The 15,658-nt window shown below is 46.2% G+C and overlaps 1 protein-coding gene across 1 annotated transcript in view; it reads left to right on the forward strand.

The window, feature by feature from the left end:
• The first annotated feature begins 328 nt into the window (after positions 1-328).
• Positions 329-15,658, forward strand: part of CASQ2 (calsequestrin 2) — a 63,325-nt gene continuing 47,995 nt past the window's right edge. The window contains exon 1 of the mRNA XM_047727373.1: positions 329-792. Within this exon, the coding sequence (XP_047583329.1) occupies positions 559-792 (234 nt within the window). The 5' untranslated portion in view covers positions 329-558. The remainder of the gene's footprint in view (positions 793-15,658) is intronic.

Genomic DNA, 15,658 nt, shown 5'->3' on the forward strand with positions numbered 1-15,658 from the left:
TGGCCCTGTGTATGTGCAAACATCTTCATTGACTTGTCCCACTACTGTCCCATCTTTCTCCCCTCTTATCGTCTCTCCCTCCTTCTTGAGTCTCTTTCTCTTCCTTGACCTTGCTGGCCTCATGTCTGGTGCACACGTTCTCCTCTTTCCCTCCTGCCTCCTCCCTTCCTACCCCTCTGACAGACTGTATCAGCGAATCCCTCAACAGAGGCATATCTAACTTTTTTATTCATTGCATGATTTATTTTTAGCCTGAAACAACTGCATCCTAAAAATGGAGTTCCTGATGAGACAGGGGCTGGGCCGAGCTATGCGAGGTATCTGGGGCTTGGCTGCTCAGCCTGGCCCTCAGTCTCTGCACGCGTGTGTCCTGAGCCCAAGAGTACTGCTTGTTGGAGCCCAGGAGGTGGGGAGTTGGTCCTCGGGCCCAGGAGGGACAGAGGGGAGGGACCAAATCCACTTCTCTGCTCCCCACTTCTCTCAGTCAGTCCTCTGGAGTCTTCCGGCCGCTTTCCCGCACTCAGGCTTCCTGGGAAAGTGAAAAGAAACTTCTCCCAGATGGAGAGAGTGCACCTGTTCATCGTGGGGGTCTACCTGCTGTCCTCCTGCCGGGCAGAAGAGGGGCTCAACTTCCCCACGTATGACGGCAAGGACCGCGTGGTCAGTCTCACGGAGAAGAACTTCAAGCAGGTTTTGAAGAAATACGATGTGCTCTGCCTCTACTACCATGAGGCAGTGTCCTCAGACAAAGTCGCACAGAAACAGTTCCAACTGAAAGAAATTGTGCTCGAGGTAAGCTGGGGACCTGCTCACCGCGTTGTCCCAGGGAGCACGGGCTGGCCAGCGGCTGGGAGGTGGGAACACTGGTGCGGAGACTCTGTCCTGAAGTCCAGCTGCATTTTAGTCTGGTTTGAATCTGAAGATATCCTTGTTGCAAAGCTGGGCTGTGGGAAGAGCAAAGTGTGGGTCCCGGCTCCTAAAATGGGGGCAGGCAGATGTGTTGCACAACACATAGTTCTGATTTAAACTCTGTCACCTGATGGTCCTCTTGACTTTTCAAGGGTAATAGTCGGTGTTAAATCTATCATTGAAAAGCCTGGCTGAAATGCAATTCAGAGATGATCTGTGCGTTCCATTTGGTGTGCTAACTCCCCCCTCTCTGTTCCCTGAAGTTTCCCCATGATCCTGGAGAGACAGGAGGCATTTGACCTTGCTTCTCCACATGGGTCAGATGGGGAATATCACAAAGTAGTCTTTGCCTCTTGGGTCCAGTCAACATCGCACAGTGTGCATATGTGGAGATCTCTAGTTACACGTTCATTAGCGGGATTTTTTTTTTCCCAGAAAGTTATTGGTGTGTGTTCAGGGCAGATGCTGAAGTCAGTTCTTATTTTATCTGTATTACATGGCCAGTTTGTAAGCCTGGCACGGGGGTGCATTCTCTAATCCTTGGTGAGTGGTCCAGGGCCGGTTCCCACAACGCCTCCTGGACAGTGTAAGGTTGCTTACACTTCAGGAGCACCTGTGAATGCCAGGAATTCTAGTAGTCACCAAAATCCCTTCTCAGCCCCACACCCAGCCGAGGCACAAACCTGGGGACAGGGCTATTTGAGAATTATAGCAGCTTATTAACTAGCATATCAGAAAGCTCAACTGAATCAAATATTTTGATTAACAAAGTTATCATATATCAAACACATGTAGATTTGAATCCCTCCAAATAGATACCAATAAATTCTATGAAAATCATCTCAAATATCATAAAATATAATTTAAAAAGTACTTGAGAATCCTAAGTGTCTCTTGATCATACAACACCTATTTTCAGAGCTCTTCTGTATGGTGGCGTGGTTATTACAGAGAGCTTGGGTTGACAAAAAGCTAAGCATTTTCAAAACATCACAACTACCACCATATTTTTCCTCAGGCTTATCCTGGGGCTGGAAGTGGAAATTCAGTTCCCTCTGTGGGTTGCAAGCAAAGAGAAAGCAGGGACAGTTTTTAGATCTTTGTACTATATATGGGAACATCAGAGGCTGGAAGAAACCAGGACATACAGCATAGCTGCTGCTTAGCCCCTGAAATACTCACATCGTCATCTCTGTTTCAAATGGCCCTACTCAGTTATCAAGAGACACTTTTCTGAAGAAGTTCTTTGAAGACATAAGGATTCTACCCCACATGCTCATCACTGTCTGATAGCCTGTAACTCAGAAAGAATGCCAATACAAGTAACGATCTCCCATTTCTGATTCCCCGGCATATTAAAACACATGCGCACACACGCACACACATACACTTGGACACACATACACACACACTCCCTCAAGAACGTATCTCCCCCAAAGTCCTAGGGCCATGTAGACCTGAGAAAGGACTTTCCCCTGGGCTCACCATCCCTTCAAACACCTTTGATCCAAGAGTGCCTGGCAGAGACCCATGGGATTTAGGCGATGTCCCACAGGCTGCTGAAGCTGAGGTGGGAATCATTAGGGGGAGAAGGACATAGAACATGGAGTCAGGAGATCTAGATTTTATATTTTGGCTTTGCTTTTCCTGGGCACATGATATAGGGCAGGGACTTGATTTCTCTGAGTCTCTTTTTCTTATCTATAAATATGGGAAAAACAATCATTATACCTATGTAAGAAATAATTAAATAACAATAATATTTATTGGATGCTCACTGTGTACAGAGACTGTTCTAAGCACTTTGTATATGTTAACATGTTGAATCCTTACAGTATTTCTATGACATTGGCATAGTTCCTATCCCCATTTTACAGAAGGGGACACTGAAGCACAGAGAGGGTAAGTTGCCCAGGGTCATTCAATCAGTGCAGGCGAAGGTGGTCTTAGCCCCTGCATTGCACTGCTGCTGTAACCAAATAAGATGATGTTTAGTTAGCTGCTAGATACCCTGTTGAGGATCCTTTCTAGTCTGCCTTAAATAGAGTTGCTCCGCCCATGGGCCTGGGCCTGGAGAGGCCAGCTGTATCAGCAACAGGGTTGAGAAGCGCAGAGCAACCTCCCCCCCCCATCCCAAAACAGGATACCAGTCACGTAGCTGTCCCAACCAGGGAGGAGCCCCTGCTTCCTTAGTGATGACCGGAGAGGGGAGGGGGATTTGCTGGGGTACCTGTCAAGTGCAGACTCTTCCTCAGAGTCCAGGACAAAAATGGTTCTGGGAATACCATGGGTAGAAAGAAAGGGATATAAGCCTCTATCTTTCCCTCCTCATCAAAACAGTTATTTTGTCCTTTTAATTCCCTGCCCCCCCCCCAAGCTGCATTAAGGAAAATCCTCTGCCAGTTCCGGGGCTGTGACTGCTGGGGGCTAAGAGAAGAGGAGACAGCTCCCAGCGAATGTCCACAGGAATGAGGTCTCAGGCAGGGGCAGACAGGGCAGGAACAGTGGGCTCCTTTCCTCCAACTTGTTCAGGGAGGTGGCTTCCGACGTTTCTATTGTAACTCACTATGACCTAGTGCTTGTGGACACATGCATGCATACATACACAGGAAACACAGATTTCAAGGAACAATTACTGTTTGGGGAATACTTGGATTTTTAACAAAATTCTTTTTCTTCTATTTCATTCTGTTCTGTTCTTGTCATTTTGAATCTTTTTCAATTAAAAAATATTGATTCCAACCCATTAAACCGATTTCATTCTACAATGATGAGCTGTCACTCCCCTCCTCGCCCCCCCGCCAGCTAAGAGAATTTTAGGGATTAGGAGCTCATAACTTGTCATGTAAGGGCTGCCCCGTTCTGACAAAAACCTAAAGGAGCTAACCATAGCTCCTGCCCCTCGAAAGGATTTTGCCTGCCACTCTAAGGGATGACCATGAAAAGACCCAGGAACAGCCCTGTCTGCAGGGTGAGGAGGCACTCCCCGACTTGGGGTCTTGAAATGCTGATCAGTCACACATACATCTGTCACTTGCAGGTTGGGGTTTGGGTGGGGGAGAGATACTGTGGATACAGGAAAAGGAGACACTTGGGTGCCTCATGGCCCATTATGGAAGAAGGGCAAACAAAAGCTACAGTGCAAGGGGCTCATTGTAATAATAGAGAGGCTTATAAGGTTCTCTGAGAGCACAAACAAGAGCCCCACTCTCTGGGAGAGAAGTGGAAGGCATGACAAGGAAGAACTGGTTTGTTACAATGAGTGGAATTTACCAGGCAAGAAGCAAGGGCTGGGGAAGGAACTGCAAGAGGAAGGATTCTGACAACACTCAAGTATCTCCCCACCAAATTTTCCTAGAATTTGACCGTGATGGCCTCATTCTTTTAGGGTAGGGTTTTTGTTCCTACTTGGTTAAAGCCCTGTGGGCAGGTCCTTTAAAATATTGCCAATCACTTGTACCTGCGTCTGACCAAATTTGAGTTCTGAGTGAGAACAAGGTTTGATAAAGGGAAGGGGAGTAGGGAAAGAATGTAAGGTCACTAAATGCTTAGGCAGAAAAAGTGCAAATAAAATGATACCAGGAGGCACCAAGTTCAAACTGCTGTTCAGTTTGGCTGGGTCTGGCTCTGGAAGGCACCAGGGGTGGTAGGGTCTGGCTCTGGGAGGCCAGGGGTGGTATGGTCTGGCTCTGGAAGGCACCAGGAGTGGTGCGGGGTACATAGTTCAGTAGAGGTGTTCTGTAGAGGCTTGCTGAATGAATGACATGTCTGATGAAACGTTGTCTTTGAGAACCATCTAGATTGCTCTGAACCCTTTACTTCAGAGCTGTGGCTTTGTAGTGATGGGACTCAGCCAGCTGGTAATCCCGATTCCTGGTTGGGCATTTCATCCACAAAGAGCACATACTCACTTAGAAATGTCAGAATACATGGAAAAGAAAAACAAAGACAAAAATAATAGCCACCCAGAATGAAACAGTTCACGTACTGAGAGATTTCTCTCCCATATTTTCTGTCTATATGCAAACATACATTTTTCAGTTGTTTTGTATTATTTATACAATTTTGTTTCCTGCTTTTTTCATTTCAGTATATTGTGAGCATTCCTCTATCATCATAGAGTGTTATATTCTTGGCAAACGTAATGTTAATGCTGGCCTGGCATTCCATTGTATGACCATGCATATTTTTAAGATAAGTGGCCTATTTTGGGATGTTGACACAATTTTCAGAGTTTTAAAAATCTTTGTTTAGATTTTCATCGTACAATTTCATCAGAAATTCTTTGATTTTTTTTTTTTAGCTAAATGGAATTTTCACATAAAATTACTTGCCATTTACATTTTTTTCTCCCATGAATTAATTTTCTGACATTCCCCCAGTTTTCTGTTGAGGTGTCAACACCATTTAGTTGCAATTTCATACACTGTTTTCTTCAGCTTCAGCCAAGACAGTACACGGAGTTACGCCGTAGAGGCCAGATTCTATTAGCATCATAGAACTCAGACCCAAGAGGAGGATCTACCCAATGATTCCGATTCTTCCCTGCTCTTTTGTTTCTTGCTTTGACTTCCCCCTTGAAATTGCAATGCAAGCCATTGCTGCTATCATGTGTTCCACAAACGTTGCCGGAGAAAGTCCTCCAATGTCACCGACCTCTCTTGGGTTAGAATGCTTGAGAGGTGGTGTGCTTTAAAACATGGACTTTCAAATCAGATAGATTCAAGTCCAATTCCTAAGGAGGAAGTCTGTCTGTGGTCAGGCTCCTTGTTTTGTAAAGTGGAGACAGTGGTGGTGTGACGATGAGTTAGTCTGGCAAGAGCGTGGATCAGGCACATGGAAGGTACTTCAACAAATATTGTCAACTTGCAGCCCGTGCTCCCCTTTCCAGTCTTCATTTTAGATGCCACCCACCCTAACCCCGCCACTTTATAGACTGAGGACACCAGGCCACTTGCAGAGAGCTCAGGACTGGTAACACAGTGCCATGTTGCTTATTCTCAGCCAGCTGAGCCCCAGAGGGCAGAGGGGACTTGCCCTTGCTCACAGATTCTTGATGTCTGCCCACCATGTGCAGCTCTCCCTCTGATCTCCACGATTTTGCTGAGTCTGTGCTTGATATACTCAGCCACTTCACCCACACCATTTATGAACTGGGCTTCTTCCACATTCTCAGTTATGGCACCGTCTGTCTTTGAGGGATGCTTCCAGTTTCCTTCCAGCTCCTTCTACCTTATTCTTTCTCTCCAAGGAGACATATGTGGAAGTTCTCCCTCTGGATTGGAAACCTCCGGAGGGCAACCTGAATTCAAAGCAAACTTGGTAATAGAGAAAGTGGAAAAAAGCAAATGGAATCAAATTGAAATGGGCAAGGACCAAAATCTGCTTGTGAGTCAAAAACACAGCTGGATGAATGATCTGGGGGTGTAGGGTGCTGGATGGCAGAAGGAGGCAGGAGGATGGCAGAGGGGGCTGTGCATAAGCAATATGGCTTCCACATTAGGAGTTCCTTAGCTCCCTGGGATTGGCATTCCAAACACCCAAGCAAGTATGGGAACTGTTTACTTCTTCCTGTCCCCACCTGCCTTCACACGGATATTATCCCCAAGTCCAAGGCCCACTGCCTTTCCTCTACACCACTCCACTTCCAGGAAAACAAAATTCCAGCCTGAACAAGGAGAAAGGAAAGAGGACCGAAACTTTTTCCTAGAGAGCTTCGTGCCCATATAGAAACAATGTCTTGCTACCTCAGCACCTCTAGAAGGAAAGGAGAAAGGAGACGTGCATGGACCTTGGTTTCAGGATCTCTGGGCATTCTACATCACATCTCATGTTCAAAGATGACACTATTAACTGTGTATGTGTGTTTTGGGGGAGCGAGTGAATAGGCCAACCTGTAACCAATACACATTTATTGGATTAGGAGAAACCATGGGAGATCTACTCAGGCAAGTTACAGAATGTTTTAGAGCCTGAAAATAAGTAATGTGAATCCCTGAACAGAACTATCAGTTCATCAAATATGCACTGCCCTTACCAGACTCTGAGTCACATCAGCATGAATACGTGAATGAATGAATGAATGAATGGAGTCAGTGAACAGAAGATGAACGAGCTGTGCTTTCCTCACTGTGAGCAGTTGACAACCACTTCGGTTGTTTAGGATGAGCGAGGTCTCTTAGATGGGCAGGCAGCCTGGGGTCTTGCAGGAATAGCCATTGCATCCTGCTAGCTGCATGCCAGGTCGACCCAAGTCGCCTGGTATTTTTCAACAGACCCTTAGCTAGGGTGCAAGGTCAGAGGCTGCTCCTGAGCGTCCCCACGCAGGGACCTTCTGTTCTTCCTGCTTAAGAGGTCCCACTTCCGCTCACCACATAAAAGCTGCTGCCATCCACACACAACCTTCCTGGTGGCTCTCTCCCAGGCCCTCTTAGATACTGAATGCATATCATCACATAAGATGATTGGAAATGCCCTGTCTACCAGTAGGAAGACAGCTTGTTGTTATGACCAATTTTCCAGTGCCGGTAAGAAGATTATTTTCCAATAATTTTTGACGGTGATTCTGGCACAGATTATTCATTATGCCCTGTGGGAGGTGGGGGAGGCTGGTTCCAGCATCAGTAGCAGAATCAAGAATTAGAATCCTGATCAGTGTAGGGCTCTGGGTTCTATTGCTACTTAAGGAAGTCTCTTGATACTGCTGCTCCCAGTCTACCCAAGTCCCTAACGGACTGAGCTCCCTTCTCTATTCAGCACTTAGTCACCTAATCAGTTTGCTTATCAGTGAAATCTCTCTGGCTGGGAGTGAGTGGCACAAGATTTTAGACCCTGCAGTATGCCCAATGTCATTGACATGACTCTCGTGCTCTTTCTGAGCATGGCCGGACTCTTATATCCAACCTCAGATGAGGGCGCCATGCTCAGGAAAAGCAGACAACCGAGCTCAGAGTGCCTGAAATTCTCTCACACTTGCTTTTTGATCCAGAGCAAGTCACGGATAGGCACCTCATTTCGCTCATCTATTAACCCAATCATGTGGTTTCAGCCAGTGAGTTAAAAGACTTACATGGAATGCATGTGAATAAAAATTTCTTATAAAATTGTAAGAAGCAGGCGCCTGGGTGGCTCAGTTGGTTAAGCGACTGCCTTTGGCTCAGGTCATGATCCTGGAGTCCTGGGATCGAGTCCCACATCAGGCTCCCAGCTCTACGGGGAGTCTGCTTCTCCCTCGGACCTTCTCCTCGCTCATGCTCTCTCTCACTGTCTCTCTCTCTCTCTCTCTCTCAAATAAATAAATAAAATATTTTTAAAAAATTGCAAGAAGCTATACAAGAATCAGATATTATCTTGTTATGTTGATTACTATTACGCTGATACTAGGAGATTAATCTATGTAGAATGCCTAAAAGAGTGCCTGAAATATACCCAGTGCTTTTCAAATGCTAATTCTCTTCACCTGTTGCTTGAAATTTAGACCATGTTCTAGGCTAACTGCAATAGTTCTCAACCTTGGCTGCATATTGGAATCACCAAAGAATTTTTAACAATACCAGTGCCTTGGGGTGCCTGCGTGGCTCAGCTCGTTGAGCATCCAACTCTGGGTTTTGGCTCAGGTCACGATCTCAGGGTCATGTTCTCGGGGTTGAGATAGAGCCCTGCATCGTACTCTCTGCTCAGAGGGGGGTCTGCTTGAGATTCTCTTTCTGCCATTTCCTCAGCCTCCCCCCACCCCTTACCACCTGCATGTGTACTCTTCCTCTCTCTCCCTCTCTCTCTCTCAAATAAATCTTTTTAAAAAATACTGGTGCTTGGGTCTCCTCCCTCCAGATACTGATTAAATTGGTGATGGGATAAGAGATGTTTTTAAAATATCAGTTTTTAAAAGCTCTGTGGGTAATTCTCATGTGCAGCCAAGCTTGTAGACACTTGAGAATTGATGCTCAAAATGCAGACCCCAGAGCAGCGAGCAAAGCATCACCTGGATGCTTATTACATTTAAATGGGATTCTCCAAGTGATTCCTAGGTGGGTTAAAGTTTACCAAGCACAGCAGTGGTCTCTTGGGCTAGAGAAATTTTCCAGATGACCAGAATCGTGTTCCAACTGGTTGATCTTTGGTCTTTTGACATACCTCTGGTTTGAACTGATGCCATAATTTGGTTCTAGGGTTGTAGGGGTTCAGGTCTGCCCTAGGACTCAAGCCCCAGTATTTGCCCACCATCCCCTCTCAGAGCCAGGGACTAACATTTTGGACCTCCTTAAAAGCGGATATTTGGGCCATGCGAAGTCTTACCCTACTTGAGAGGTTTCCAGTGGAATTATGGTTTTTTTCTGAGGCCAGATCAGAGGGTAAGCTTTGGGCAGGGTACAGGATGTACCTTCAGAAAGGAAAAAAATCATTTATTTGGTTGCCATGTCACATTGCCCTTTTCCACAAAGAAATGGCAAATCGGAGAACCCTGGAGAATATGGGATACTAACGGGTTTGTATGTATGGGTGTTAAAGTGTTTGACAGGAAACTATGGGAAATCTGCTTAGAGCAATCTAGTAAGTGTTCTATAATGTGAAATGGCCCTGTGACCACCCAAAGAGAAATATTCATTCCTTTATCCATCACATGTTTATACCTGCTTCCTTACAAGATGCAGGGGAGAGGTGCCTGGGAGACTCAGGCAGAGTCAGTTAAGCAGCTGCCTCTTGGTTTCAGCTCTGGTCATGATCTCAGGGTCCTGGGATCAAGCCCTGGGTTGGGCTCCAAGCTCAGAGGGGAGTCTGTTTGAAGATTCTCTCTCTCCCTCTCTCTCTGCCCCTCTCTCTCTGTCCCTTAATTAATAAATATTAATTAAATATTTAATTATTTAAATAAATAAATCTTTTAAAAAGTCTTAAAAAAATACAGATGACATGGCTCCCTATAGCTAAAGAGATGTTCTTTTATTAATGCTAAGAACTCCCTTCCTTTAGTTCTTTGCTTTAAAAGGCACCTTATAAAAGAAGTTATTTTCCTGACCTCCTACATAGCTCAGTCTCTGAGCACTCCTTTTAACCTCTCTGCCCTACTCTTTCTCCATAGCACTAGGCTGACACATTGCCCACTATCTGACACCCTTACAGAATGTAAAATCCACACAGGCAAAAGCAAAATGTTCCCTCCATTACCATATGTCAGCACTTATATCAGTGTCTGGCTCATGGTGGGCACTCAGTGGTATTTGTTGAGTGAATGTTAAATGAACAGAAGAGAAGAAGGAGAAGGGAGATAGCACTTACTATGAATTTACCATAAACTGTACCCAATATGGGTGCTTTATGTATATTATTTTACTTAATTCTTACAGCATTTTTTCCACAATGCATGCAAAGAAATGATCCCAAAAGTTAAGAGGAGAAATTGCCCAAAGTCACAAAGCCATAAAATGGTAGATCAGGATTTGAACTCATATCTGTTTGGTTCCAAATGACATATTCCTTCCATGACACCAAGGAACAGCTGAGAGGGATTGCTTTGTGTTTGTAAGCAATGCCAGCTTAGACAGGGACAAGTGTCTTTAGTTTGTATTCTGGATTTTCACCCACACTTGAGCAACATTTAATTGTACAGTTGGACTAGGTTGAACTGAAATGAACAGTGTGAGCAAATGGGCTAATGCTTCATGCCTACTTGGGATTTAATAAAAATCCAGCAAACACTGGATGGATGGGTGGATGGAGGGATGGATGGATGGATGGATGGATGGATGGATGAAAAGAGAGGGAAGGAAAGGCAAGCAATGGTAAATCTATTGCATATACAGAAAATATATTTCTCCTTGATCTCTCTTTAAAGTTAAATTAATTAAAAGAAGCATTGAGTGGAAAAGTATAAAATTAGATTGACTCTGTCATATCCAGGAACATTTTTGTCATCCTTGCTTAATCCCACTGAAAAATGGGTAAAACTGATTTTTTTTTTTTTTAAACCACAGGACACTCAGTTCCAAGTATATATCCAGCATGGGCAGAAACCTCTAGGCTCTGCAAGGCTGACCCTGCTTTCAGACCTATTTAGCACTGGCAAATGTCCCTATGATTGCATTTCTAAACCCCAAGAGAGGAAGGCAAAATGAAGTTGCGGGAGTCAAGTAAATCTACAGATGGAATGATGTGGGAACTATGGGCAGAGAATAGCAACACACACAGGATTCAGGTATTTCTTCCAACTGTTCACTGCCCAAAAATGGCATCCTCCAAACTTGCACCTGCTGCCCTCTGTAAAATCAGATGAGGTCAGGCTTATTTTGGTTTGGCTGTGGGAACGAATCCTCCCCTAGAACCAGTGCTCTCTCAGACAATGTATACCCATGCCCGCTCTGAAATTGCAGATCTCCTTAGAGCCCAAGTGCCTTCCAAATATTTGATGAGAATTTACTGTGCACTTCCCAGGGGCAGATGGTGAAAGGGAGAAGTGCTATTAGAAGATCATGGCTTGAATTGATGGAAGGAGATCAGTTCTCCTTCCACCTAGAGAATTAATAGAGATTTTACAAGATGGAAAACACACTGTTGATTCAGAAGTTTTTAGACCATTGGAACTTTCTTTTCTCAGTCCAATACTTGATTCCAAACAGGATGTCTGGCCATGATATCCCTTAGGTAGACCTTCTACCAATTTTATACATTTTTTAAGTGGAGACATGAGATACCATGAAAGTCTCCACTATAAAACTATCATAAGAGGGGGCACCTGGGTGGCTTAGTGGGTTAAGCCTCTGCCTTTGGCTCAGGTCATGATCTCAGGGTCCTGGGATCGAGCCCCGCATTGGGCTCTCTGCTCGGCAGGGAGTCTGCTTCCTCCCCTCTCTGCCTGCTGTTCTGCCTACTTGTAATCCTACTTGTAATCTCTCTCTCTCTGTTAAATAAATAAATTAAATCTTAAAAAAAAAAACTATCATAAGGGGTGCCTGGGTGGCTCAGTGGGTTAGAGCCTCTGCCTTCGGCTCAGGTTATGATCCCAGGGTCCTGGGATTGAGCCCTGCATCGGGCTTTCTGTTCATCGGGGAGCCTGCTTCCCTTCCTCTCTCTCTGCCTGCCTCTGCCTACTTGTGATCTTTGTCTGTCAAATATATAAATAAAATATTTTTTAAAAACTATCATAAGATGAAGCAGTAAGATGAAAAATTCAGGGATAAGATGTTTCAGAATCACATGGTTTTTCTTTCAAAACAGCAGCCCCCTTTTTTTATAGTTTGGACACCTCTGGTTGGTCTGGAGGATTTTCATATCATTAACAGCTCAGCCTTAGCATCTAAGGTGACTTCTTCCACCAAGAAAGCCAGCCCTCCAAAGCACTGAGTCTGTACCCGAGAGCCTCGGAGGCTCCCTCTTCTAGCAAATGGATGCAGTCTTATCCAGATAAGCCGTTTCTGTTTGGACAGCCGTGTGGGAAGATGGCCAGTGCGCCATCTTGCAGTGTGCTGGGCCCCGCCAGCCAAAGCTGCTTCTGAGTGCCCGCAGAGCCTGTTCCAGGAGTGTCCGCCTGCTGCCCACTGCCCCACGCCAGGCAGGCTGCTCCTCACCATCTGCTGTGTGCTGGGCAGGAGGCAGACCAGGCCAGCCACCAGGTACTCCCTCACATGCTCACCTGCCTCTACTTCACACCCACATGCACGGCCACTTTGGCTCAGGACCCCAAAGGATCTGACCACACATTCCCTATTTATTTATGAAGGAAACGAGAGCGTCTCCTGTATTCACAGGAAAAGGTGAACAGGACACGTAAACAGCAGCCCTCAATATTGCCCCACAAAGAAGCACACACTTTGGGGCACCTGGGGGGCTCAGTCGGTTGGGCATCTGCCTTCAGCTAGGGTCATGGTCCCAGGGTCCTGGGATCAAGCCCCATGTTGGACTCCTTGCTCAGCAGGAAGCCTGCTACTCCCTCTCCCTCTGCTGCTCCCACCACTTGTGCGCACTCTCTCTCTGTCAAATGAATAAATCATCTCTGAAAATGGAGCCACAGTGTCAGGTTGGAACCCAGCTATGTTACTTAAGTGCTGTGTGGCCTTGGGCAAGTTGGTTTACCTTTCTATGCCTCCATTTCCTCAACTACAAACTTCTGCTTTCTGTGGATTTTGGGAAGATCCAATAAGATAATCTGTGTAAGGGACTGGAGCAGTATCTAGCACATAGAAAACACCCAATGGGTGCTCTTTTTCTTACTATTACACTGCTTCTCAGCATGGTGGAAAGAACACACAGCTCTGGTTCTTGGGTCTCGTCCCTGGCATTGACAAAAGACAGAGCCTAAGAACACCAGTAGAAACCAGCAACAGCCTCCCTCTTGCCCTAAAGCTCTCTCGGAGGCCACCCTTTCCAGCCTCAAGAAGTCCCAATATTTACTTCTATCTCGTAAAATAGTTGTTCCACTCCCTCGCCTGCCTCCTGCGTGGAGCCATCACGTGCCAACGCCCAGCTATACATAGCCCGGGCCCCATCTGCAGGTGGCAGAAAGTGCCGGGAGATTACTGGGGATAAACGTCAGCTCTCCAGTTTCAAGGCAGGACACACAGTTGCTGAATGGCTTGACACGTTGCCAGATGGTATGAGGGATAGTGGGTTAAAAAGGGTGCTTTTTTGGCTTACAAGGAAAGAGCAGCATTGTGGCCGAGATATTTTTAAGGACCAGCCTCAGGGACGTTCACTTTGAGCAAAGATCTGTGACATTTTTTTCCCAGGCTCCTCAGCACTCCATTTTCTTCAGATTCTTGATCCTGCAGAAAGTACCCCCCAACCCCCAACTCTCAGTTCCCTTTAACGGAACCTCCCCATGCCTTCCCCACCTTCCCTCTGACCATGAGATGTGGCACCAATGTAGCTTTCTTCAGTCCATCCCGGGAGGTAAGGGGTGCCATGAAGGGACTGCACTTGGAGGGTCAAACACAGGGTCCTTGATGGTCTGCATCTGCTGTCCCAAGGCCTGGGGAGCGGTCACACGGCCCTCGGAATGTGCCCCCTGGTGCAGCCGGATGACTCTTTCCTGCCTTTCATGGGCAAACTTCTTGAACCAGGGATCCACACCTGCTCTAACATGTCCTTGCCACCCACTCAAATGCTTAACTCCCAGTGCTTTGGCTTCTGGCCCAGCTCCTCTCTGAAAGGTCACCAGTGACTTACCAGTCCTGAAAGGAGAGACCTAGTGGTGGTCCCACTGTCCATGACTCCCTGCAATATTTGATCCAGCCACCTGCGCCTTCTCCCCTGCTGTGACTTTGGAGTCCCCACACTGTGTTCCCTGTCTTCCGATTCCTCCCCCAGGCCTCCATGCCTCCAGGGCACGCTCCTCTTTCTGCTCCTGCCTCCTGTAAGACGGCCAGTCTCCCACCCTGTGGTTTTCTCACACCCTGGCCTCCCTGAAGATGCTACCTGCCCTTCCGCCCCCACCTCTCCCCTCCACCTCTCTCTTTGGGACCCCTCCCCCGAGCGCCAGGTTGACACCTCCAGCTCTTGGCAGGACTTGGATTGCCATGAATGCACTGCATCTAAATCGAAACGGAGAACTTCGCCTCCGGGTCTGGCATGCCCCATCTGATGTCAGTGTTTCGTTCTTCCGTTCGTTCCCTGGCTGGGGACCCTGGAACCATCTTGCCTCCTCTTCTTGTGAGGTCTCCCTCCCTTCTCTCTCCAAAGCCATGGAAGAGCTCTAGTTGGACTGACTCTACACTTGGAACATAATTTCCTACATTACCTCCATACCCTGCCACCGCCTCAGTCTGAGACCTGTCCTCTCCCAGACAACGCATCAGCCTCTCAGCTGGTCACCCTTCCTTTGCACTCTCCTTTCTGTCGGTCAGAATAGACCCTCCTCCAACTCCGGTTAGCTGTATTGTTCTCCTACCCAAATACCCCCAGTTCAGAACCATTCATCCTCATATTCAAATCCTTTACCTTCTTTTTCTTTTCCTTTTTTTAAAGATTTTATTTATTTATTTATTTGACAGACAGAGATCACAAGTAGACAGAGAGGCAGGCAGAGAGAGAGGGAGAAGCAGGCTCCCTGCTGAGCAGAGGGCTCAATGTGGGACTCGATCCCAGGACCTTGGGATCACGACCTAAGCCGAAGGCAGAGGCTTTAACCCACTGAGCCACCCAGGCACCCCTACCCTCTTTATCTTGTATGCCTTAAATATACCACTCCATTCAGCACCCTCAGATAACCTCTCAGTTCCATACCCTCCCTGTACATCTGTATCTCCAAACCTCTGCTTCTGCCATCTTGTCCTCCTGAGATGCCCTTGCTGCTGGCCTCTGCTTATCCATGTGCTGCTTGCCATTCAAGGTCTAGGGGGCCTCTCCTCTCCCAAGCAGTAGCTTCTTGTATTCATTCATTTCCTTGAGAAATTAATTGTGTTTTTAGTTTACTGCAAGGTAGCAATGTGGTTCCAATTCTTCCGATTTTTCAAGGAAAGTTGGAAATCTCAATTTCCATATGAAATTGCTTAATTTAAAAATTTTCACACCATGTTGTAAAGATGGTTCCTACCAGAGGCACATAGTCCGTTAAAATTACAATTTATAGACTACTTCATATACCATGCAGATAGCAGATCATAATATATTCAGTGTACAGAAACAAAAGAGAGTAATAATTCTTTTCAGGACAGGTTTTTGGATCTATAAAAGTAGATTTTCTTGGCAATCAGGAGTTGGATGTTCATCCTATGAATTTGGGATTTAAATGACAGGAATTTAAATTTAAATGACAGGACAA

This window comes from Lutra lutra, chromosome 4 (genome assembly GCF_902655055.1).
Source record: "Lutra lutra chromosome 4, mLutLut1.2, whole genome shotgun sequence".
Classification (NCBI taxonomy): domain Eukaryota; kingdom Metazoa; phylum Chordata; class Mammalia; order Carnivora; family Mustelidae; genus Lutra; species Lutra lutra.